Raw genomic sequence first — 23,706 nt, 5'->3', positions numbered from 1 at the left:
TAGCATGTAGGGGCGATTTTAGGATTTTCATTTTAGGGGGGGCTCAGCTCCTTATGAGAAAAAAAAAAAAAAAAAAAAAAATATATATATATATATATATATATATATATATATATATATATATATATATATATATATATATATATATATATATATATATATATATATATATATATATATATATATATATATATATATATATATATATATACTGTATTGTATAGACATGCATTGTCATTTGAGTTCTGAATGAGTGAGCCAAATAGGCTCAACAAACCTGTTTCCAATAGCAAAAACCACTTTATATGTTGAAGTACATTTTTTGTGTCCATTAAATGGTATAAATTTAAATATGTTTTTTTAAACCTACATTTTAATTCACATATTTCACGACCTAAATTATAACCTTCTACTGCACGGCGTAACCAAATGGTAACATAATACTCATGTTCATTTCCCTGCCACTGTTTCTTTAAGACCAACAAATTATTATTTATTTTTTTTTGTTGTTGTTGGAAAGAGAAGACTTTAGAGCAGTCAGTGATGTGCTTTGGTTAAGTCACATGACATCCAGTTTTTCTGTAGCGCGATTTCTGACAGACGTCAGAAATATGTAGTTTATTGTGAGTAGTTGCTAAATGCAAATGTAAACGTCAATAAAAACAAAGGATCAAATTATTTTAGATCCACAAAAAAATCTGAAACATCACGTCCAGTAAGTTGTGATGACATATTCACCACTCAAAATGCTTTAAATTAAATTAGTTTTTCTGTAAAGGGATCAAATATGTGTCTTACGAAATGGCAACACTGTGCAATAGTGGAACATGCAATATTGCAATGGGTTAGCTAGCTAGCAAGGTCAGCTGTGAACTTTTAAGTTGTAACAATAACAACATGAATGGAAGTAATATAATGTTGATTAGTCACATGTTAATGACATTTTATGGATTAAATCTAGTTGTAATGGCAATACTACATTTGAATAGATATCAATACAGGGAACAGTCTATTAGCGAGCACCACCATATTCTATGGTAATTTAAAGAAGAAAAGGACAGAACTGGCTCTTTCTGCAGATGAAAGTGAGGGTGAGATGGGTTTTAGTGACCATGAGAAGGATGCAGACTGGACATTTGATAGAGACAGATCAGATAAGTTGGCTCATAATATATATAAACATTGTTTGCTAGTAGCGACATTGTTCTGATGCATCTGGATATACTAGACTTGTTATCTATTTGTTATAATATTTACTGCAGAAAATAGTTAAATTTACTGTATGTTGTATATATATATATATATATATATATATATATATATATATATATATATATATATATATATATATATATATATGATAATACAATATAATGATGGATTTCAATAATATTCAGCAAAAAAGAATATAATAAATGAAAGTTGTTGGAATATGAGTTGTGATAAAGTATGTATAAGGGGTAATTTATAAGTTCTGTGTTAAAGCTCATAATGCTGCAACACCAATTAAATTATTTCCAACAACAAAAAAATATATATATATATTAATTATATATATATGGCAACCTATCATAAAGTACCTTAAAAAATATTTTTTTCCAATTTTTTTTTTACAGCACTTCAAGTTAAGCCATTTTATTAAAAGAAAAACAGTCAAATATTATGTTACAGGTTTATAATAATGCATGAGGTAGAGGGATAATTAGGTTTGAGATCGTAAGATCGTAAAGCAGGTCGCACACCAGAAGCGCCGCTTGGCGCCGCTCTGCGATATGCATTTTAGAATTTGCAAATCAACGGCTGTCCACGTCACCCAGCCAAGACTCATGACTGTTCATATTGTTGCCATGCCACAGAGCGCTATTTGAATAGTTTCAATTTAAATAACATGTGAATGTGCACGTCTGACGTGTAATACTATCAACTATCATGCGTCTTTTAATATCGCAAATGGCGAGGGGGTTAAAAAGCTGGCGCAAGAACTATTTAATGTCGGGGCTGCGTATGAGAGGGTTCCCGTAAACTCTGTTATACCCCACCGTGTGACAATTGCGAAGAAATGCACTGACGTGGGAGAAGAAAAGAGGCAAGCTTTAGCCCAGACACTTAGGACTTTGTTGTAGGATGGCACTGTCGCAACGACCACAGACATGTGGACAGAGGATTATCGAAAAATTTGTTATTTGACAATCATGCCATTTTATAGGCGAGGATATGGAACTCATGAATAAAACCCATGACAACTACAATGTTCTCTTTAGAAGAGGCAAAGACGAGAGAAAATATTAGAGGGGAGATATTGAAACTACTGGTGACAAAGTTTGGCCTTGACACTTCTTCTCTCAGCAAAATTGGGTGACCGATGTGCGGGCAAATATTAAATTAGCTCTGCAGCCATAACAGAGATTGGACTGCATTGATCATGTAATTAATATGGTCCTGCGCTATGAACTTGACATTGCCAAGTTATCCAAAGCCGACAGTGCTCCGGACATAGGAGATACAATTTCTGCTGCTAAATCATTAGTCAGGTAAGTTAAACTGTCGGGGTTTGCTGCGCAACTGTCAACATTGCTGCAAATGGGAGACACTCGGTTCAGTACAATGTATCCCACACTGACTTCTATGCAGGCCATTTATCATGAGCTCCATGAAAAGCTGGAGGCACGAGGGACATACTGGGGTTTTTGATAAACTTTCTGAAGCCACTTTAAGAAGTGTAACGGGAACTTGAGGGAGACAACTTCCCACTTTCCAACTATCCCACACTTAATCGAGTGTCTCTGGTGTGAAACGCCACCATCAGCCCAATGCCCTGGACTCCCTTCAGCCAGGGGCGCCTCCAAGGGGTGGCCAGGGGTGGCCACGGCCACCCCTCGGTAAACTCTGGCCACCCCTGTGGCCACCCCTTTGGCCACCCCAATATAATTTTGCGTTGACATTATTGATTTAAATGAACTCATAAATTCCCAATATTTAGATAAATAAATAAATAAAATGCAGTCACTAAATTATTGTTGGTGTTACTGACGTAGCTCTCCCCCTCTGGTTCAATGCTGGTGAAAGCAAACTGACGCATGCGCGCGAAAAACCATTCCGCGCGCCTCACGCACTCCTGTGTGAATCCCGGTTGGTTGTTTGCATGAACGCCGACATAATAGGCACCGCTCATGCGCCGTGAAACCGGAGTAACAGCCTTTTGTGCAGAGGTGTCGGCACGCAGCGAGTTTTGAAAGTCGTTTAAAGTTTATATAATATGATGATGATGTTACATTCACTAAGCATGGCTTTAAAGCAGAAAGGAGGGATAATGAGTCAGGGAGGTAAGACTTCATAACATGATTTCTCAGCCATGATCTGGTCTAAGACCACAGATAATTCTATAATACATTTTTTGTATTCTTTAGAATTGTCATAATTAATTTTCATGCAAAATGTTTCTTAAGTGATGTTGGCATATCACTCCAGTTGTTGTTTTCCAGTAATATTTAGGACTGATTTCTGTTATTTATTTAGAAAAATAATTGTATATTAATATTAATTGTATATATTTAGAATAAATATAAATAAATTGTTATATTTATTGAATAACAAATCTAACAATTCAAGAGAGGTGGGGTGTATAGGGTGGTTCGCCCAGGGTGTCATTTAAACTAGAACCACCACTACTACCCTCCCCGATCGTCGTTGACAGCACGCACACACCTTCAATAGACAGCAATGGCTATTTAATATTTACCTTAAGCTACAGTATATCAATAGAAGAAGCTGCATTAATAAAATGGTTCAAAAAGCAATATGGATAAATAATATTATTAGTTATAGTGAGTGTGTATAGTAATGCCTTTTGTTCAGTTTGTTCATTTGTTTGGGTAATTAATAAACTCATTATTCTTTCATTCATTTTCTTTTCGGCTTAGTCCCTTTATTAATCCAGGGTCACCACAGCAGAATGAACCGCCAACTTATCTAGCACATTTTTACACAGCGGATGCCCTTCCAGCTGCAACCCATCTCTGGGAATAATAAACTCATTAATCTTCATTAATTTTAGACATGGCATATCTCGTATGATGTACAATAAAGGCACGTAAAAAAAGAAGTTATTTATACAGTATATGAAAAGTGTTTTTAAAATAAACATAGATTTTTATTTGGTTTGCACATGTACTTGCTGAATTATTTCAAAGAATAAATTGCAATATTTCAAGTAGAATTAATTAAATGAATAAAAACTACATTATTTTATTTACCAGAAACAAAAATAAAACATTACACTGAATTCATTATTTTTTTTGTGTGCCACCCCAAGATTTGGTGCGGCCTCTTCTGGCCACCCCTAAGAAAATTTTCTGGGGGCGCCACTGCCTTCAGCAAGCTGTCGTGCGTAAACAGCACAAAGACTGGCTTGCGAGTAATACATGACCTCCACAAGATCGCAACATTTAATCAGCTGAGAATGTTGTCACACTGTTGTCAAAAGAAATTCCTTACATGCTCAAGCCCACACTCTTATGCAAGCCATGGCTGCAGGTGCACTCTGGGAAGTCCCACAGCTCTGGTGGCCATTCGTGGGATTTAGGCAGCGGCTTTGGCCTTTTGTGTGACCCAGGCGGCGGCTCTGGCCTTTCGTGGGACTCAGAGGTTCAGAGAAAACTGCATTCCCAAATCACATTGTGGTGGGCCTTAAATATGCATGTATTTGAATCCAATTATAACGTCAGTAAATTAAAAAAAGGGTCTTATTGTTGACTTGTTTACATCACTCCAATATGACAGCGGACACAGGATTTTCAGTTCTACACATAGTTTTGCCCATACAGCTTGCAAAAGTTGATTTTCATCATAGGTGCCCTTTAATGCAAAATAAGTGAGAGAGCCTCCTGAGACAAGTTAGGTACTATAAAAATGTGAGTATGCATAGGAGTGAGTTCTTCAGCAACAGAAGAGCAACTGTAATGTCCCTCAAATTTTCCATAACGCAGTGATGATGATTTAAATTATTGTATTCATAACGATTATAATGGCTGCCTTAAGACAATATTAATATATACAATACGATCTAATGCTTATAAGATCATATTGAAACTATTGTTGAATTTTGTCTGCTCTCTTCCTCAGATCAAAGAAGTTATCAGTTGCTTGTGTGAAAATGGATAATGGAACATACTTTTACTTCATGCTGTTTGAAAATCTTGGGTATATAAGATATGCTTTGTTCACTACAGGACTGATCCTGTACTGTGTTATTATATTATTCAATGCTGCCATTATTATTACCATATTCCAGGGCCCCTCATTACACCAGCCTATGTACATTCTGATTTCCTGCTTGTCTGTTAACTCTGTGTATGGAACAGCTGGGTTTTTTCCAAGAGTTCTGACAGACTTGCTGTCTGATACACACTTAATCTCCCGTGGAGCATGCATCTTACAATCTATTGTAATAAACTCATACATAACAAATGAAAATACAATCTTAATGCTAATGGCACTTGACAGATTTGTTGCAATTATTAAGCCTCTGCAATATCACAACATAATTACTCCAAGGTTCCTGGCTCTTTTATTTCTTTTAAACTGGGCATATTCAATGCTTTGCATTAGTGTTATTGTCATTTTTACTCTAGAACTGAAAATGTGTGGCAACAAACTATGGAAAGTGTACTGCCACAACTATGAAGTTGTCAAGCTCTCTTGTGTAAACAGCATTATTGTTAATATTATGGGCTTATATATGCTGATAACAACTGTAATCATTCCTTTAAGTTTAATTATATATTCTTATGTGAAAATTCTAATCATTTGTCAAAGGAGTTCATCACAGTTCACGAGAAAATCTTTTCAAACGTGTGTTCCACACATAGTGGTGCTTTTAAATTTCTCAGTTTCTGTCGTATCTGAGATTACTTTGAGTCGAGTTGTCAATCTAAACATGTCTGTAGGGTTGTCAGTTTTTCTATCACTGGAGTTTCTTTTAATACCACCCATCCTCAATCCACTTGTTTATGGGTTAAGTCTGTCAGACATTCGGAAGAAAAATATTTGCCTCAGAAATGGATGCAGGTAGATTATACAAGTTTTAGTTTGGCTATAAAAGAAATTAAATGCATTAATACTGTGGTTTTATGAAAAAAAAACAAGCTTTATAACACCATGCTTTTCATACTATATATGAATTTCAAGGTAGAACATTTAAATGTCTCAACAATGTAAAAGCTCTTTATCTCTATGTCATATTGAATTAATGTGTTAATAAGCATATTAAACTAATTTGCCACATACTGTATGCTGGAATGCTCCACAGTCTGAAATATTGATGCTTTTTAGTCTCTTTTCTGTATGTCTCCTTTGGCACAGTCTACATTGTAAAAAGCACTATAGAAATAAAGATGAATTGAATAAATCAGTTACAATAAAAACAAAATGTGTTCTCTATTTAATTAATTATTTACATAACTCAAACCTACATTCAAAGTAGCCAATGTTTAGAAATAGAGATTATAATTACGCTCTTTGTATTTAAGGTCTTAAATAGCCTGGCACATTCTTATTTATCTGAACTTTAATATATCTGCTAGATGTTTTAGATCTTCATGTCAGAAATTGTTAAAGGTTTCTAGATCAAGGTTAAAGCAAAAATAGAGATCTGCCTTTTTCCTGGTGTCGGCCCCAAATTGTGTAATGAAGAAAACTGGGGATACATTTCTCTCTATATCTTTGAGATCTTTTAAGCCAATGTTTTCCCAATTTTATTCAAACTAGTTACAAGTGTCTGTTACTAAACTGTATTGATTCTATCTTTGCAGCTTAAACAAAACCCCATAATCTGGGATGTAAGAGATGTAACATGATAAAATAAGAATTATAACCCCCAAAAATGGAGTTTAAAGCGTATTTATTCATCACTGAGCTTTCAGCATAACTGGTGTGTGTCTCTGTGTTGCAATGCTTAATGAAATGTGCATTAGCAACAATTAAACATTATGTGTGCGCAGACATCATGAGCCCACAGACAAACACTGAACCCAAACTACATTGTTGTCGAGGTCTTTTTCCTCTAAGATCTATAGACATGCTGAATTTAAAACATATACACTTAAATTTGCTTGGGGTTTGTGGTACAACTAACCAGGAATATTATAGCCATTAATTTGCTCACTAAATATCTACAGACACAGTAAAAAAATATCCCACAAGTAAGTTAAGCAACAAAAATATTACTTTCTTCGCTCAAATGTAGTTTTTCTCTCTAACATCTGCTCTGACTGACACATTTTCATATGTGGAATAAGGAATAATATTGAGTATATGAGGAGAGAATCGACAGATTTCTAACTATCCCTACCTCTTTCTATGAGGATCCTCTTTTTATTTTAAATCAGGGTTTTTCAAAATCTAAGACAGTGGGCCTCCCTTTTGACACAACTTATCCATTGGCGCCCCCCTCCTCCCAAACACACACTCACGCACGCACGCACGCACACAAAATTCTGGAGGTTTCTTTGCTACCTCATCATGCTTGGTTTCAAGGTGTCGCCGAAGTTTAGCGGGTCTCGTGCTGTCATTAGCCAAAATATCTTGACAAACCACTCATAAAGGTCGTGGTTCATCAGCTGGTCCTGTACACAAAATCCTAAATTCAAATACTGACCATCATATCGTCGTCTTTTGGGTTTAAGCCCTGAACTTGAAGGGTTTGAATCGGGGGGTCTCAGAAACCGATCCATTGTTTTAGCAGCATGATTAGCAGGCATATACCTGTATTGGCGGGCTTGCCAAACAGAAGCGAATTCACAGCTATGGCCTTCTGGGTAAAAACGGTTTTCTTATTTTTGACATATTATTTTTTTAGCTTTGTTTAATTAAAACGTTTAAAAATAATAAAAAATACATATAATAATTTAACTTCATAATTATATTTTTTTTATATTATATTTTTTCCCGCGCCTCCCCTGATATGCTCTGGCGCCCCCCTGGGGAGGCGCGCCTCACACTTTGAAAACCCCTGTTTTAAACGAATCCTTGTTCAAGGGGAAACTGAAACTTTACCTTTAAAGGCCTGCGTATAATACCAGAGTTGTCTGAGCTTGCTTTTTATCTACATGTTTAGTATGTCCTAATTTGATTTTTCTCAGTGGCTAGCACTATTGCCTTACAGCAAGAATGCCGTTAGTAGAAGTCCCAGCTGGAGGCATTTCTGTGTGGAGTTTGTATGTTTTCCTGTATGTCCCGGTTTATCCCTTAGTCCAAAGACATCTGGTATAGGTGAATTGAAAAAACTACTGGCCATAGTGTATGAATGTGTGTGTGTGAATGTGAGAGTGTATGTTTTCCAGTGCTGGGTTGTGGCTGGAAAGACATCTGTCTCAAATAAACAAATGCCAAAGTGGCGGGGTGTTCTGCTGTGATGCCTTCTGAAAGATCAGGGATTAGGCTGTAGGATAGTGAGTGAGGGAGTGAAGAATATGAAATGATACTGCTCACATGATTGGATGCTTGTATGTGGATGGTCCCATCAATCAAGTCTACTATTAGTTTAATAATTTCCCAGTCTATACAATTATAGCTACTCCTATCAAAATAAGATGTTTAAAACTTACAGTATATATGTAAATTGTGGTCAAAACAGGTAGTACCTTGTTAAAAGCTGTCCTTATATTAAATAAAATCAAATATAATATATTATTCAATTCAATTCAGCTTAATTTGTATAGCGCTTTTACAATGTAGATTGTGTCAAAGCAGCTTCACATAAATGGTCATAGTAACTGGAACAGTGTAGTTCAGTTTTTAGTGTTTAAGTTCAGTTCAGTTTAGCTCAGTTCAGTGTGATTTAAAATCATTACTGAGAGTTCAAACACTGAAGAGCAAATAAACACTGAAGATAATAATATGAATTGCTCTGTGTGTAGTGGCACATAGAAATATGAGTATGTATATGAGTGTGCCAATCATGTGTTCCCTATCAAGGAAACTCATGCTTTAACAATGCTTTTTAAAGCACAGGTAAAATCAGTCCAATGAAATTCATAGGTGGTCACTGCATGCATGATGTTGAACCAGGAAGCAACAAAGACCACCATTCAACTATAACATTTACCTTCAAGAAGCATACAATAGGCTCATTTGCATACTATTATCAAACTGATTCTCAAACCGATTGTTGCAAAGCATTGTCATTATGGCAGAAGAAAGAATTAAGCTGTGTCTCAGTGCCCTCATTTCATCACTGCCGAAGACAAACACGAGCTGTGTATTGAGAGTCTCAGTGCGAAGCAAACACAGTCACCCCTTGAGCAGTGTGGCTGTGCACTCTGCGGCCACCTGGAGGTTCTTTTGAGAAGGACCCGATGGCACGTTGAAGCAGAACAGCAATAAAGGTCAAGGGAAATGCAGATGGATGGCTCCAGGGCTGAAGTGGGACTCCTTTTCAGCCCTGGAGTTTCAAGCCTTAGACCGGCCCACTTCAGTTCACGACTGACTATATTAAAATAAGGTCATTTCCAATTACACTATCACGTCTTTTTCAAGAAAACTGCTGTTTTAGAACTTCAAATGTTCAACAACCTTACAGTTTTATATGTCTTAACAATAAAAAATAAAAATAAAAAAAATTACTCAGGTGAGGATCAAACACGCATCGATGGCGTCGTAATGCAATGTGTTGACCACTGGACCACAATGGCGCTGACACACTTGTGTGGCCGGAATGATTAGACTATGGTCAAATAAATAAATAAATGAAAAAAGTGCGACTGCTGAGACTGCAAGTAGCTAGAAAGAGACCGGCCCTCGCGGGCAAAATAGTTTTTTTTTTTCATCATCAATTTTCATAGTAGAACAGTTTCTTAAGCAGTTTGTAATGCATTTTGAAAACAGGAGATAAGCCCCTGGACTAATGCGCCAACTGGCTTGAGAAACCCGTTCTCAAAGACTTATATGTATAATAAATACACAATATAAATCATTTATTAAGCATTAGCAAATAGTGAATTCATTTTCTGTTAGGCATTAACTCTACATTAATAAGTGTTAGAAAGCAGTTTATAACTGCAGCTAAAAATCCTCCATTCTTGACTTATAAGCACCTATATAATGTGGTTAATAATTGTATTTTCATACTCTGTTAATGATTTATTTTTCATTACTAAATTAAGTATCGAATTATTTACATACTGTTTGTATTTAAGAGTAGTTGAGGGTTTTTAGGATCATTCAGAATGAGCTAGTAAATAATGAATAAACTATTGAAATCAACGTTAATATATCTTATTATTCAGGCATATATTAATGGTTACTATATATGTTAATAAATGCTTTATTAACTCAACTTCATGCAGTTTTGTGACCTAATCTAAAGTAAGGACTACTCATGGTTTATAAATCCTTTATAAATGACAAATAAAGGCTCAGTTAAATTCTAAACAGGAAAAAAAGACATTATTCATTTCTATTCATTTAAAGATACACAAATGAAACTGTACTTCAAATGAAAAATAAATCTTTGCAATCTTATCTAAAATAGAATCAGTGTAGAGTTTAAACATTACATCTTATTATAATGTTTAATTATTATATTGTTGTTTCATCCAGTTGGATGTCATATTTTGACACTCCTGTTATTTTGCAATGTTTAAACTTTACAGTAATTTAACTTTTTAGAAAGATTGCACAGATTATCGTTCATTTGATACTGAGCCTTTAATAGTCATTTATAAGGGATTTACAAAGCATGAATAGTCCTCACTTTAGATTAGGTCACAAAACTGCATGAAGTTGAGTTAGTAAAGCATTTATTAACATATTAGTTGACTATTATTATATGCCCGAATAAAAAGACATTTAAACGTTGATTTTAATAGTTTATTAATCATTTACTAACTCATTCTGAATATTCCTAAAAACCTACTCAACTACTCTTAAATACAAACGGTTTGTAAATAATTCGATACTTAATTTAGTAATGAAAAATAAAACATTCATTCAAAATACAATAATTAACCACATTATATAGGTGCTTATAAGTCAAGAATAGAGCATTTGTAGCTGCAGTTATAAACTGCTTACTAACGTTTATTAATGTAGAGTTAATGCTTAACAGATAATGAATTCACTATTTGCTAAGGCTTAATAAATGATTTATAGTGTGTAGTTATTATAAAGTGTTACCTTCAAATGAGCCATTTTAGATTAATACCAAGATTAAAAAATTGTATCTATGCTCACCTATATATATATATATATATATATATATATATATATATATATATATATATATATATATATATATATATATATATATATATATATATATATATATTTATTTATATATAATCTGTGTGCAACAACTGGTATAGATTGTTAGCTATTTTTAATGACGAGGAAAGAAGCCTTAAGAGAGATTGTTAAACTTTTTTCATTGTAATTAGCATGAGACCAGTGTCCATATATAGCACACCAAGTTCAAGCTTTTGAAAAGCACACCGGGAAGCATGCAAACAGGGAACTTGGTAAGATTTCAATACAACAGTTTTGTAATTGAAAGAGTTTTGAGGGCTTTACATTTGCTTTGCTGGTGATGTTTTACACACTGCGATAAATCAAATTAATATCATGTCCAATTTTCTCATCATTTCCCATAACAAAACATACACAGTAACTGCATTTCTTTCAAGATGCAGCCAGCACTGAAGAATGAGTCCAGCGTCTTAATATTTACACTCTCTGCTCTGAATGAAACAACAGAAAACAGATATGTCTTGTTTTCTTTAACTGCACTGTACTATCCTTTGATTGTCTTTTGTAATGTAACCGTGATTTTCACTATAATCTCACATAAGAAGCTCCATGAGCCAATGTATGTGTTTATATGTAGTTTGTGTGTAAATGGACTTTTTGGCACTGTTGGCTTCTACCCTAAATTCTTGTATGATTTATTATCCCAAGATCAAGTGATTTCCTATGTTGGGTGTCTGATTCAGATCTTTGTCATTTATTCATCTCTTCTGTGTGATTTTTCAACACTAACAGTCATGGCGTATGACAGGTATGTGGCAATATGTAGACCACTGGAGTATCATTCTGTAATGACTACTCGCATGGTTTTCAAATGCATCCTTTTTTGTTGGCTTCCTCCCATGTCTTGCTTGTGCCTTCTAGTTACATTAACATCAAGATTAACCTTATGTGGCTCTAGTATTGAAAAGCTATATTGTGAAAATTGGTCAGTTGTTAAACTGTCCTGTTTTTCCACGACGGTAAATAATGTGATTGGGTTTGTCATCATTATTATTTATTTTACACATGCAGTATTGGTTTTTTGCTCATACATGTACTTAATCAGAAAATGTAGGAAGTCGATAGAGGGCAGGCACAAATTCATACAAACGTGTGTGCCGCATCTGCTTTCATTAATCAATGTGACAACTGCTTTTTTGTTTGATGTACTGTTCAGTCGTTATGGCTCGAAGAGTGTGCCTCAAAGTCTGCGTAATTTTATGGCGCTTGAATTTTTACTCCTACCACCCATTTTAAATCCCCTCATTTATGGGTTAAAACTGACAGCAGTACGCCAGGAAGTTATGAGACTGTTTTCCAAGAGACAAATGTGAAAGGTTTTTAGAAAGATTGTGACGATGGGGAAAATAATAATTGTGTTGGAATAACCCAGCATGTTTTAGAGTGTAGAAAATGTTTTAATTATATCTTACTGAATATTTTAGTAGATATTTGATCAGGGCACGGGATCTTATGCTGAAAATGAGCTCTAAAATATATTTTTGATATATAAAGACGATTCACATAATGGGTAGTAATCTAATTTATGAGTGGATGTACAAGGAAATAGTTTATCAAGTCAAAGAATCCCATGAGTTATGTGTTTTACCATGATTGAAATACTAATAAAAGTCTAAAGGAATCATATTTATGGATGTTTATAAGATTTATATCGGTAACAGTTTACAGTAAGGTTCATTAGTTAATGTATTTACTAACATGAACTAATCATGAACAACACTTGTACAGCATTTAATCATAATTGAACATTTACTAAGGCATTATTAACATTCATGGGTTGCAGCTGGAAGGGCATCTGCTGCGTAAAAACTTGCTGAATAAGTTGGCGGTTCATTCCGCTGTGGCGACCCCGGATTAATTAAGGGACTAAGCCGACAAGAAAATGAATGAATAATTAACATTCAAGTCCGTGCTTGTTAACATTAGTTAATGAACCATGAGTTAACATGAACTAACAATGAACAACTGTATTTTCATTAACTAACCTTTACTAACATGAATAAATACTGTAGTAAATGTATTGTTCATCGTTTGTTCATGTTAGTAAATGCATTACTTAATGAACTTTATTGTAAAGTGTGACCTTTATATCATGGTAAATGTTGAAGTGAATATTACATCGTCTAAATATCCTGTTTTCTGCATCTTAGAATGACTGGAATAAATGTGTAAAGATATATCATGGCAGTTATTCTTTTAGATTAAATAAATTAATACAATAATATACAAGAGGTTTACATGTTACAATAATTAGGTATGAAATGAGGTTGAGGGCCTTCGAAAAAAAAGTCTGTACCACACAGTTGTATGTACACAATGGTATTTTGGATCAACCAAATATTCTGAATGTTTATGAATGCTCTCTCTCTCTCTCTCTCTCTCTCTCTCTCTCTCTCTCTCTCTCTTGTGATTGTGTAAAATACAGCTCTATAATATAATTACTATTTTAATAAAAGGCTGTTGAGTTATTTTATTGTCTGTGTGATGGAGGCAATCTGTGTTGATAAGTAGTGATGTGCGATACCACTGGTATCTGATACCAAGTAAAATGAAGGCGAGTATCGGGGATCCCGATCTGATGCCGATACTGCCCAAAATGACTGTTTGGTAAATTAAAGGTAACAGGTACACAAGATTAGTGTACTTAAAGTGTCACTTCATACTGAATACAAGACATATTACGAGTTATTCTAAGTTTATTGATGAAGAATTATCATACAAAAAAACAGCCAACTTACTGTATATAATTATCGATGGTTGATGGCGGTTCCACTTTATATTAAGTGTCCTTAACTACTATGTACTTACATCAAAAAATAAATACAATGTACTTACTGTGTTTATAATGTATTTGAGAACACTTGTGGTGCATTTGAGTTGGGATAGAGGTTGGGTTACGGACAAGTTTGGTGGTATGGGTAGGTTTAAGGGTGGGTTAAGGTGTAAGGGATGGTCAACAGTGTATTTACAAATGTAATTACAAAAGATAGTTACAGATGTAATTAAATACATGTATTTAATCAAGCATAAGTACACAGTAAATACATGTATTTACCAATAAGTACATTGTAACAAACTATTAGTTTGTAAGTACATATTAGTTAAGGCAACTTAATATAAAGTGGGACCGTGACATGTTAATCCGGTGCCCTTGAAGATTTTGAATGTTTTTCCGTCGTTTCCGTTGTCCTGGAAAAGTTCAACGGATACTTTTTTCCGAGGAGGAATGTCATTCGGTGACACAGTGGCGCAGTAGGTAGTGCTGTCGCCTCACAGCAAGAAGGTTGCTGGTTCAAGCCTCGGCTGGGTCGGTTGCCGTTTCTTTGTGGAGTTTGCATGTTCTCCCCACATTCACGTGGGTTTCCTCCGGATGCTACAGTCTACCCCACAATCCAAAGACATGGAGTACAGGTGAATTGGGTAGGCTGTTTATGGATGTTTCCCAGAGATGGGTTATCCCCCCGGGCTTCAGTTTGCGCAATCATAACTCACCTCAGCCTTAACACCGCCTCCAAATAACTCACTCACCTTTGCATGATTATAAGCACCTCCCCCGCTGTCTTTACTTCATGCAGTCATAAGCATTTATCCCCATAAAGTTGACAGCTGAGTTGGCATAGCAGGTTTAGAGACCACAGGTTGACACCATCACATGGTGGCCACAGTAGATAGGCTCACTTTTAGTCCCACATATGCGGAACTGGCTCACATGGTCAGTAGGGTATGCTCAGCAGATTATATCTGACTATAATTCTCAGATTTTAAACCCGGGCTCATTGTGGAAACGTAGCCCCGTAGACGGTACTGTGGACCGCGAGATAGGTCCCGGGAGGTACGTGTTCGAGCGTTTTTTGTTTTCGCGGATCCGCGAGAGGCCGCTATGCGCGCTTTTTCACGTCTCGGGCGCCTCTCGGGAGCGCGCGCTGTTCGCGCCCGCGCTGTTCTTGCGCAAAAAGCCGCCGGATCGGTCGACCCGGTCGCCCTCCTCTTCCTCTTCCTCCTCCTCTTCCTCCTTCCCTAAACCCGAGCGACGGTTTGCAAAAGCCATCCAGAAAAAAAAAAAAGAGCAAAAGCCCTTGTCTTTGATTTCGACCGCGTTTTCGGATCCCGCCGCGTTCTCGCCCTTATTTTTCGGATTCTGTTTTTCGTCTTACCTGATTTCTGGAACCGCTGTTCCCCGGACTCGATCCTGGTCATCGTCCCCGCGGCCGGCTCCTCCTCCTCCTCCGGGGCCTCCGCTCCTCCTTCGCAACGCTGTGAGCTAAGCGGACAAACTGGTTGCATCGGGAAAGCCCTCCACTCGGAGGCGAGCCGTCGGCCGGCGAGCGCGAAGAGGAGGAGCGGAGCGGCGCCAAACCGCCCCGCAGCGTTCGCTTGAAAAAAACTAAACGCTTCCATACGTACCTCCGGCCACATAAATCGCGGTCTCCTGAAACGTCCGCGGGGCTACGTTTCCAGAATGAGCTTGGGTTGCAGATATTCCCAAGTGTTAACCGTTTTTGTGAGTAACAATGGGACTCACACTTCTAACACACTTTCTTAAATGTAACTTTCAATTTGTTTGACACTACATGACTTTTAGCACTACATGATAAGCCATAATCAAGCTTTACTTCCGAAGATTGAAAAGCTCTTTTTACACCCAATCAAAAAGCCCTAATTTATCATGATTTTTTTAAATTGACATGTACTGCTCACACAGACGCAGTGCTGAGGAAGGCACAACAACGCCTCTTCTTCCTCAGGCATCTCAGGAGGTTTGGAATGAACCCCCACATCCTCCGCTCATTCTACACATGCCCTGTGGAGAGCATCCTGTCTGGCTCAGGGGGAGGGAGGGGGGTGGAGAGATCTGAAACTGAAGAGCGAGGGAGGGGTTGGGGGGGAAGGGTTGGAAGGTACCACTGGCTGCATCACCACCTGGTATGGAAATAGCACAAGCAGCTACCGCAAAGGCCAACATAGGATTGTGCAAACTGCTGGACGCATAGTAGGAGGTGAGCTTCCCTCCCACCAAGACATCTACACCAGGCGGTGCATGAGGAAAGCCAAGACAATCATCAGCGACTCCAGCCACCAAAGCTATAGACTATTCTCTACTACCCTCAGGCAGACAGTTCTGCTGCATCCGGTCACGCACCAGCCCACAGAAGGAAAGCTTCTTCCCTCAGACTATCAGGCTAATGAACATTTAACACACCCCACACAGACACTTCCATACCCCTCACTGCACACCATCAATATGTAGAATGCACCGCACTTTAACCAATCCATACTTGAAACAATACTGCCGACAACTATGTGTTCACCTATTCATTGTACATATCGCTGTCAATCTCACATTGTCCTGTTTTTTTGGGAGTATGCTGTTGTATTTTGCACTGTCTGTATTTTGCACTGTCTGGAGCCACCAACTAAGCTTTTCCCACATCGTGCTGCTGATGATGTGACAATAAAAGTGATTTAATTTGATTTCTTTCTAAATGGTTTAATTCAGATATGAACCTTTTTACTTTGATTTTGCATCAGAAAAACTGGCGGAAATATTTTATTTTCTACTCTTTGTCAATTAAATCAAATTTAAAGAGGAATAACTAATCGCAGATTCTTGATTTTACAAAATGTCTCAACTTTTTTAGGAATTGGTGACTGGGAATAACTGAATTCCATAAATTTTCAGTTCCATTTTGTGTGTTCGCAATTAACGCATGTCATTTCAAATTCAATAGTTATTCCAAAATATTTAAAGAAAATAACAAAATATTCTGAAATAAGAGTAACATTACAATTCATCTGGTATATATGTGTTGATGGACAGTTTATGGTGACGCGGTGGTGAAGTGGGTAGCACTCTCGCCTCACAGCATGTAGGTCGCTGGTTCGAGCTGTGGTTTCTGTGTGGAGTTTGCATCTTCTGCCGGTGTTTACGTGGGTTTCCTCCGAGTGCTCCAGTTTCCCCAACAAGTCCAAAGACATGCGCTATAGGTGACTTGGGTAAGCTAAATTGTCCTTAGTGTATGTGTGTGAATGAGAATGTATGGGTGTTTTTCAGTGATGGGTTGCAGCTGGAAACAAATGCGGGTAACACTTTAGAATAACTATCTGTTATAACTAGTTAATAGACCATTAATAAACTGCTAGTTAACAAGTTATAAATGACTTGTTAAATAAAAGTTAATAGTTAATAGTTTGTTAATTATTTACAACTGTGCCTTATAGATGGGCAATGGATAACTTACAAGCCGTTAGTTGACAAGTTGTAAATGACTTCTTAACTGTAATGATTTTAATGATTTATAACTATACCTAATAAATTAGTAATAGATCATGAACAAGCTGTTAGTAAATAACTTAATAAAGGCTAGTTAAGTATCTGTTAATAGTGTATATATGTTATTGGGACGTTATTCTAAAGTTGCAGATATTTTTCATTTATTAACTGTTAGTAAATGAGGAATAGTTGCAACTTTAGAATAACATCCCAATAACATGCTTAAGCTAATAACTAACACTTAACTATTATATTTACTCACACTTTCTGCTATCTGCAACTTTAGAATAACGTCCCAATAACATATACACACCATAACTGATACTTAACAAGTCTTTATTAAGTAATTTACTAACAGCTTGTTCGTGATCTCTTAAAAATGTATTAGGTATAGTTATAAATCATTAAAATACAGTTAAGAAGTCATTTAAAACTTGTCAACTAACGGCTTGTAAGTTATCCATTGCCCATCTATAAGGCACAGTTGTAAATAATTAACAAACTATTAACTTTTATTTAACAAGTCATTTATAACTTGTTAACTAACAGTTTATTAATGGTCTATTAACTAGTTATAACGGATAGTTATTCTAAAGTGTTACCCAAATGCGCTGCATAAAACATATGCTGGATAAGTTGGTGGTTCATTCCGCTGTGGCAACCCCTGATTAATATAGGGGCTAAGCCAAAAAAGAAAAAGAATGAATAAATGTACAATTTTTAAATGCACTTTCAGAGCGCATTAGATCAGCTCGCACTATGATGACAAGACTGTGCATATAACTGCAATAAACAGTACCAAAATACACTTGCATGCCTGTATTCAGGCAAATAAAAAAAGGTTATTTATAAATCGAAGTAAATTATTATTTATTACATATATTTTTTTCATGAAGTTCAAGTCAGGAATATGACTGGCATAGAAAAGGCAGATACAGTATTTTAAATTCAGAGAAAGAAGTCTTTAGAGAGCTTGTTAGACTGTTTTCAGTATTTGTGGTCAAGGCAATTAGCATGAGACCAGTGTCCATATAAAGCAAACCAAATCTATCCTTTGCAATTCATTTCAGATTTGCACAGGACATGGTGAGATTCCAACTGTTTTGTAACTTTGTAAATCATTGTATGCTGCTGATAGTTGATGTTTTTGTCGGTATTTGTTGTTCATCTACAGATTTCCAACCGTGGCATTTCAGACTAACGCAAGCTTCATTGTCTAATCAGTTTTCTAATAACTTTAATTACGAATTAACTTCAGATAACAACTGCATATTTTGAAACATGCAGTCACCATTGAAGAATGAATCAAATGTATTTGTATTTGCACTCTCTGGTCTGAATGAAACAATGGAGAACAGATATGTTTTGTTATCTTTCACGGCATTGTTTTATCCTGTGGTTATCTTTTGTAATGTAACAGTGATTTTGACTATTTTCTTACATAAGAAGCTCCATGAGCCAATGTATATCTTTTTATGTAATCTTTGTATAAATGGAATTTTCGGCACTTCAGGCTTCTACCCTAAGTTCATGTATGATTTATTAGCCCCTGAGCATGTGATTTCTTACGCTGGCTGTCTGATTCAAATATTTGTCATTTATTCATCGGTTTTTTGTGACTTTTCAACACTAACTGTGATGGCGTATGATAGGTATGTGGCAATATGTAGACCACTGGAGTATCATTCAATGATGACCAATCAAAAAATTCTTAAATGTGTTCTTTTCTGTTGGCTGTCTCCATTTTTCTGCATGGCTGTTCTCATTCTGTTAATAGCTAGACTCACTTTATGTGGCTTTCGAATTGAAAAGTTATACTGTGAGATTTGGGGAGTTGCAAAGCTTTCATGCTTTTCCACGACTCTAAATAACGTGTTTGGGTACATTGTTATCATTGCATATGTTGGACATGCAATATTGATATTTTGTTCATACATTTACTTGATTAGAAAGTGTCAGAAGTCAATAGAGAGCAGGCACAAGTTCATGCAGACATGTGTGCCACATATGATTTCGTTGCTCAACGTGACTGTTGCTTTTTTGTTTGATGTACTCTTCAGTCGTTATGGGTCAAAGAATGTGTCTCAAAATCTACGCAATTTCATGGCTCTTGAATTCATACTCATTCCACCCTTTTTAAATCCTCTCATTTATGGGTTAAATCTCACCGCAGTACGCCAGGAAGTTATACGATTGTTTTCCAGAAAACAACTGGAGATATCTAAGTGAATATTCAAAAGGAAAGTCTTGTATGCTTTTACATTGTATGCTTGTTCTTTATCACAAATAATAATAGTCAATGAATTACTGAGAACACAAAACATTGAGGAACAAAGGACTGAATATTACAAAGATTTTACTATGATGAAGATGTATTCGAGGACATGAATTTAAGCAGTTAAACTGCTGTTATTTTGGGATTTCCGCCTGGATTTTGCCAACCCAAATTTAAAAGCTTCCCAAATCCACATGCAGAGGTGTAAATGCAAAAATTTGGTATCATTTTAAAGAAAACCAAAGGGAATTTTCATAAAACTCTATTGAAAGTGTTTAAAATAACTGTATATGTTGTCTGTGTTATAATAAACACCTAAAAAAAGAGGCACTTTTTGTATTTTTTTTTTTTATAAACTCAAATTTGAAAGTGTAACTTTTAGGTTCTGTGTGGTCTAGCGTGCTGTAATTAATTTTAGTGGTTCCTGCACATGTCTGTAATCATAGAAAAACAGAAAAATGTGACTACCATAATCTATGCAAAAGCTATTGTATTCCAACTGATGAGAGGTCCTATACAAGCCACAGGGATCGATCATTGTTTTCATATTTCACTATTCTTTTGTTTGATCAAACATAATTCACTGTGTTTGGACCACGTCAGACATATAAAAGGATTACTTATGCACATCACCTCAAAAACAGAGGAGAAATGGCCCTGAAGCGCACAGCATAAGGTAAGAGATGACTGCTGTCTGTGCTATCTGGGGCTGCTTAGTGATCATAAATGTATTGTTTTCATTTCTGCGCCATAGAAACACTACAATTCATTCAGCAACTGTTTGACACGTGAATATAATTCAGTAAAAAGAATGCAAGACCCGTATGAGCACCGGCAAGAGCTTTCATTTGAGCTATAACTTGTACATGTGTCATTTGAAAAATACGAAAATGAACCAATGTAAAATACCTAACTCGGGTATAAATATCGGATGGGTGTAAATAACTTTTGTACAGTAGAATAAAAACCAAAGTCATGCATATGTGCATAAAATATAGATTCTACACTTTCAAAAGAATCCACTTCAGGGGGTCTGGTGCAATGCTAGCTCTTTAAATCTTAAAGCGAAAGTCGATGACGTACCGGGTCTGCAGAGTTTATGCATGTTACTTTAATATAAAATAAAATATCTTTACAACACATTCTTATCAACATGTGTTCACAACATTTCTCTGTTGGTGAACAATACTTGTATTCACATACTTGCAGTCATTTTTGTGAGTTTATGTAAAGTAAAAACTCTTATATAATACGTATGCTTTTTTGACAACACTGTTTGGTATTAGTAGTGTACTGTTTTAACTATTAGTAGTAAATTCCCACATAGCAAAATTTCTCTGGCCCAGATCTAAGTGAATATTTAAAATGAAAGTCTTGTATGCTGTTAAATTGTATGCTTGTTCTTTATCACAAATAATAATAGTAAATGAATTACTGAGAACACAAAACAATGAGGCACAAAGGACTGAATATTACAAAGATTTTACTTTTAAATGGACATGAATAAAGTAAGTTACCTACAAAAAATAAAATATCCTTACAACACATTCTTATCAACAACAATACTTGTATTTAGATGCATGCAGTCATTTTTGTATGTTTATGTAAAGTAAAAACTCTAATAATAACTCTAATATAATATGTATACTTTTTTTGAGAACACTGTTTGGTATTAGTAGTGTATTGCTTTAACTATGTAGTAGTGTATTCCCACATAGCAAAATTTCTCTGGCCCAGATCTAGCCCACACAATCAGTTTTTGCTTGGCGTACATGCCCCAGTGGTTTACGGTACATGACTAGACAAAGTCTGATCTGGGAAATATAGAGGCCAGGGCAACCCTTATTCATTTTCTTCATATCACAACTGACATGCGCAGTGTGGCAGATCGCATTATCCTGCTGCACAAAGGCCACTTCTTCCAGGCAACAGCATTGTCGTGAAGCATAGTGTATCATTATTATGATGATGAACATTGCTATAATTATTACTTCAGGTGTTCTTGCAATTGTTGTTGTCTGTTGAATCCAGAGCCAACCTCGCTGTAATCTGATTACATTCATTTTTTTGATGGTGAACATATTTTGATGGCACCTATTGCACATTTTGTTGACTAAAACGTTGCCACTACATGCAAATTAGTTCTCACTTTAATATTAGTAGACTGTCTGCTTAATATCTACTGATACTGCTCCTTCAACAGACATTTAACTGACTATAAGAAACTTTGCAAGTACACGTCAAGTTACATTAACCCTAACCCCAACCTAGCAGTCTATTTATAATCTGATTAGAATTAGTAGGCATGTCACGGAACCCCGGAAGGGACGTAGTGGAGGAGAAAAAAATTGGCTGGGTGAAAAAAAAAATGGGTGAAAGAAAAAAATGGGTGGGAGGAAAATATATATTTCTAAGTTTTTGCGTTTTCTTGCAAAGTTTTGCGTTCCCTCGCAAAGTTTTGCGTTATCTCGCAAAGATGTTTTGCGTTCCCTCGCAAAACTGTTTCACCACAAACAATTCCTGTTCACTGCACTCACATAAACCCTCCTGTTTTTGCTGAAATTCTCCCATATTTTACCATTCTACCCCACTTTCTTTACATTACTGTGCGCTGATCGTCGCCTTTCACTTTGCAACCTCTGAACCAGTGAATGCATGTATAAGCGCTGACTGACAGACGCGCTTCGTACAATAAACTGATCCCAGATCAGCGTCTGTACGTGCCATTTAAAGAGACACTTCTGTTATCAAACAAGTGAGCAGCAAATGAATCTCATGTTTTGTTTAGTTTGATAACAGAGGTGTCTCTGTAAGAATGCACAGATCTATAATGAAAGCAGTCCATTACTTTAGAAACTGTTTGTGCTCATTTAAGAGAAAATAAGCTGTTTAAAATAAAACATGCAGGACAAAGATGTTTCATATTATTAGTGTATTTGTCTGTTTAAACATACACCCACTCCTCTGTAAATGGCGTGTACAGACGCTGATCTGGGATCAGTTTATTGTATGGAGCGCGTCTGTCAGTCAGCGCACAGTATTAATGTAAAGAAAGTGGGATAGAATGGTAAAATACGGGAGAATTTCGGCAAAAACGGGAGGGTTTACATGAGTGAAGTGAACAGGAAGTGTTTGTGGAGAAACATCCTTGCGAGGGAACGCAAAAACTTAGAAATATATATTTTCCTCCCACCCATTTTTTTCTTTCACCCATTATTTTTTTTCACCCAGCCAATTTTTTTCTCCTCCAATACGTCCCTTCCGGGGTTCCGTAGCATGTAGATGCAATCTTAAATCCCAGGGGAAAAAAAAGTGCACTAAAATACACTTTATTTAAGTATACTTAGTACACTTTTTAGTAATGTACTAAAAGTGCTCTATTTTCCCACACTAATTTTGTACTTAATGTACGAAAAGGGGCGACGGAGTGGCGATGGGTCGCTGGTTCGAACCTCGGCTCAGTTGGCATTTCTGTGTGGAGTTTGCATGTTCTTCCTGCCTTCGCGTGGGTTTCCTCCGTGGTACATGTGGTACAGGTGAATTGGGTAGGCTAAATTGTCCGTAGTGTATGAGTGTGTGTGTGGATGTTTCCCAGAGATGGGTTGCGGCTGGAAGGGTATCTGCTGTGTAAAAACTTGCTGGATAAGTTGGCGGTTCATTTCACTGTGGCGACCCCAGATTAATAAAGGGACTAAGCTGACAATAAAATGAATGAACTTATTCATTGTTGCTCTTATAATTGTGTAAATTGCTTCCTTGTCCTTATTTGTAAGTCGCTTTGGCTAAAAGCGTCTGCTAAATGACTAAATGTAAATGTTATTTTTGCTTGATCTACTCATGCGGTTATAAAGAGGCAGTT

The 23,706-nt window shown here is 36.2% G+C and overlaps 7 protein-coding genes across 11 annotated transcripts in view; 6 read left to right on the top strand and 1 right to left on the bottom strand.

Moving 5' to 3' along the window:
- Nucleotides 1–23,706, top strand: part of brwd1 (bromodomain and WD repeat domain containing 1) — a 1,114,631-nt gene that overhangs the window by 716,957 nt on the left and 373,968 nt on the right. The gene's annotated exons all lie outside the window — the stretch shown is intronic.
- The window catches only part of phkg1a (phosphorylase kinase, gamma 1a (muscle)), an 831,529-nt gene that overhangs the window by 566,486 nt on the left and 241,337 nt on the right, over nt 1–23,706 (top strand). The window lies entirely within an intron of this gene.
- The window catches only part of mxf (myxovirus (influenza virus) resistance F), a 250,465-nt gene that overhangs the window by 129,487 nt on the left and 97,272 nt on the right, over nt 1–23,706 (bottom strand). The gene's annotated exons all lie outside the window — the stretch shown is intronic.
- Nucleotides 1–23,706, top strand: part of arrb1 (arrestin, beta 1) — a 348,576-nt gene that overhangs the window by 298,937 nt on the left and 25,933 nt on the right. The gene's annotated exons all lie outside the window — the stretch shown is intronic.
- Nucleotides 4,937–6,875, top strand: or64g2 (odorant receptor, family 64, subfamily G, member 2). 2 transcript variants are annotated; one of them, XM_087282280.1, is made up of 2 exons: nt 4,937–4,955; nt 5,122–6,875. In XM_087282280.1, the coding sequence occupies exon 2, from the start codon at nt 5,153–5,155 to the stop codon at nt 6,068–6,070; it is 918 nt and encodes a 305-aa protein (XP_087138406.1). In that variant the 5' UTR covers nt 4,937–4,955; nt 5,122–5,152; the 3' UTR covers nt 6,071–6,875.
- On the top strand, nt 11,679–12,614 carry or62c6 (odorant receptor, family 62, subfamily C, member 6). The gene is given in 1 exon segment (NM_001128397.1): nt 11,679–12,614. A coding segment is annotated over 1 exon segment (936 nt).
- or62c2 (odorant receptor, family 62, subfamily C, member 2) lies at nt 18,770–22,066 on the top strand. 2 transcript variants are annotated; one of them, XM_087282275.1, is made up of 2 exons: nt 18,770–20,782; nt 20,821–22,066. In XM_087282275.1, the coding sequence occupies exon 1, from the start codon at nt 18,854–18,856 to the stop codon at nt 19,799–19,801; it is 948 nt and encodes a 315-aa protein (XP_087138401.1). In that variant the 5' UTR covers nt 18,770–18,853; the 3' UTR covers nt 19,802–20,782; nt 20,821–22,066.

Source organism: Danio rerio, chromosome 15 (genome assembly GCF_052040795.2).
Source record: "Danio rerio strain M-AB ecotype USA chromosome 15, GRCz13ab, whole genome shotgun sequence".
In the NCBI taxonomy this organism is placed as follows: domain Eukaryota; kingdom Metazoa; phylum Chordata; class Actinopteri; order Cypriniformes; family Danionidae; genus Danio; species Danio rerio.
Note: the sequence above shows the minus strand (reverse complement) of the source record. Positions and strands in the feature narration are given on the sequence as shown.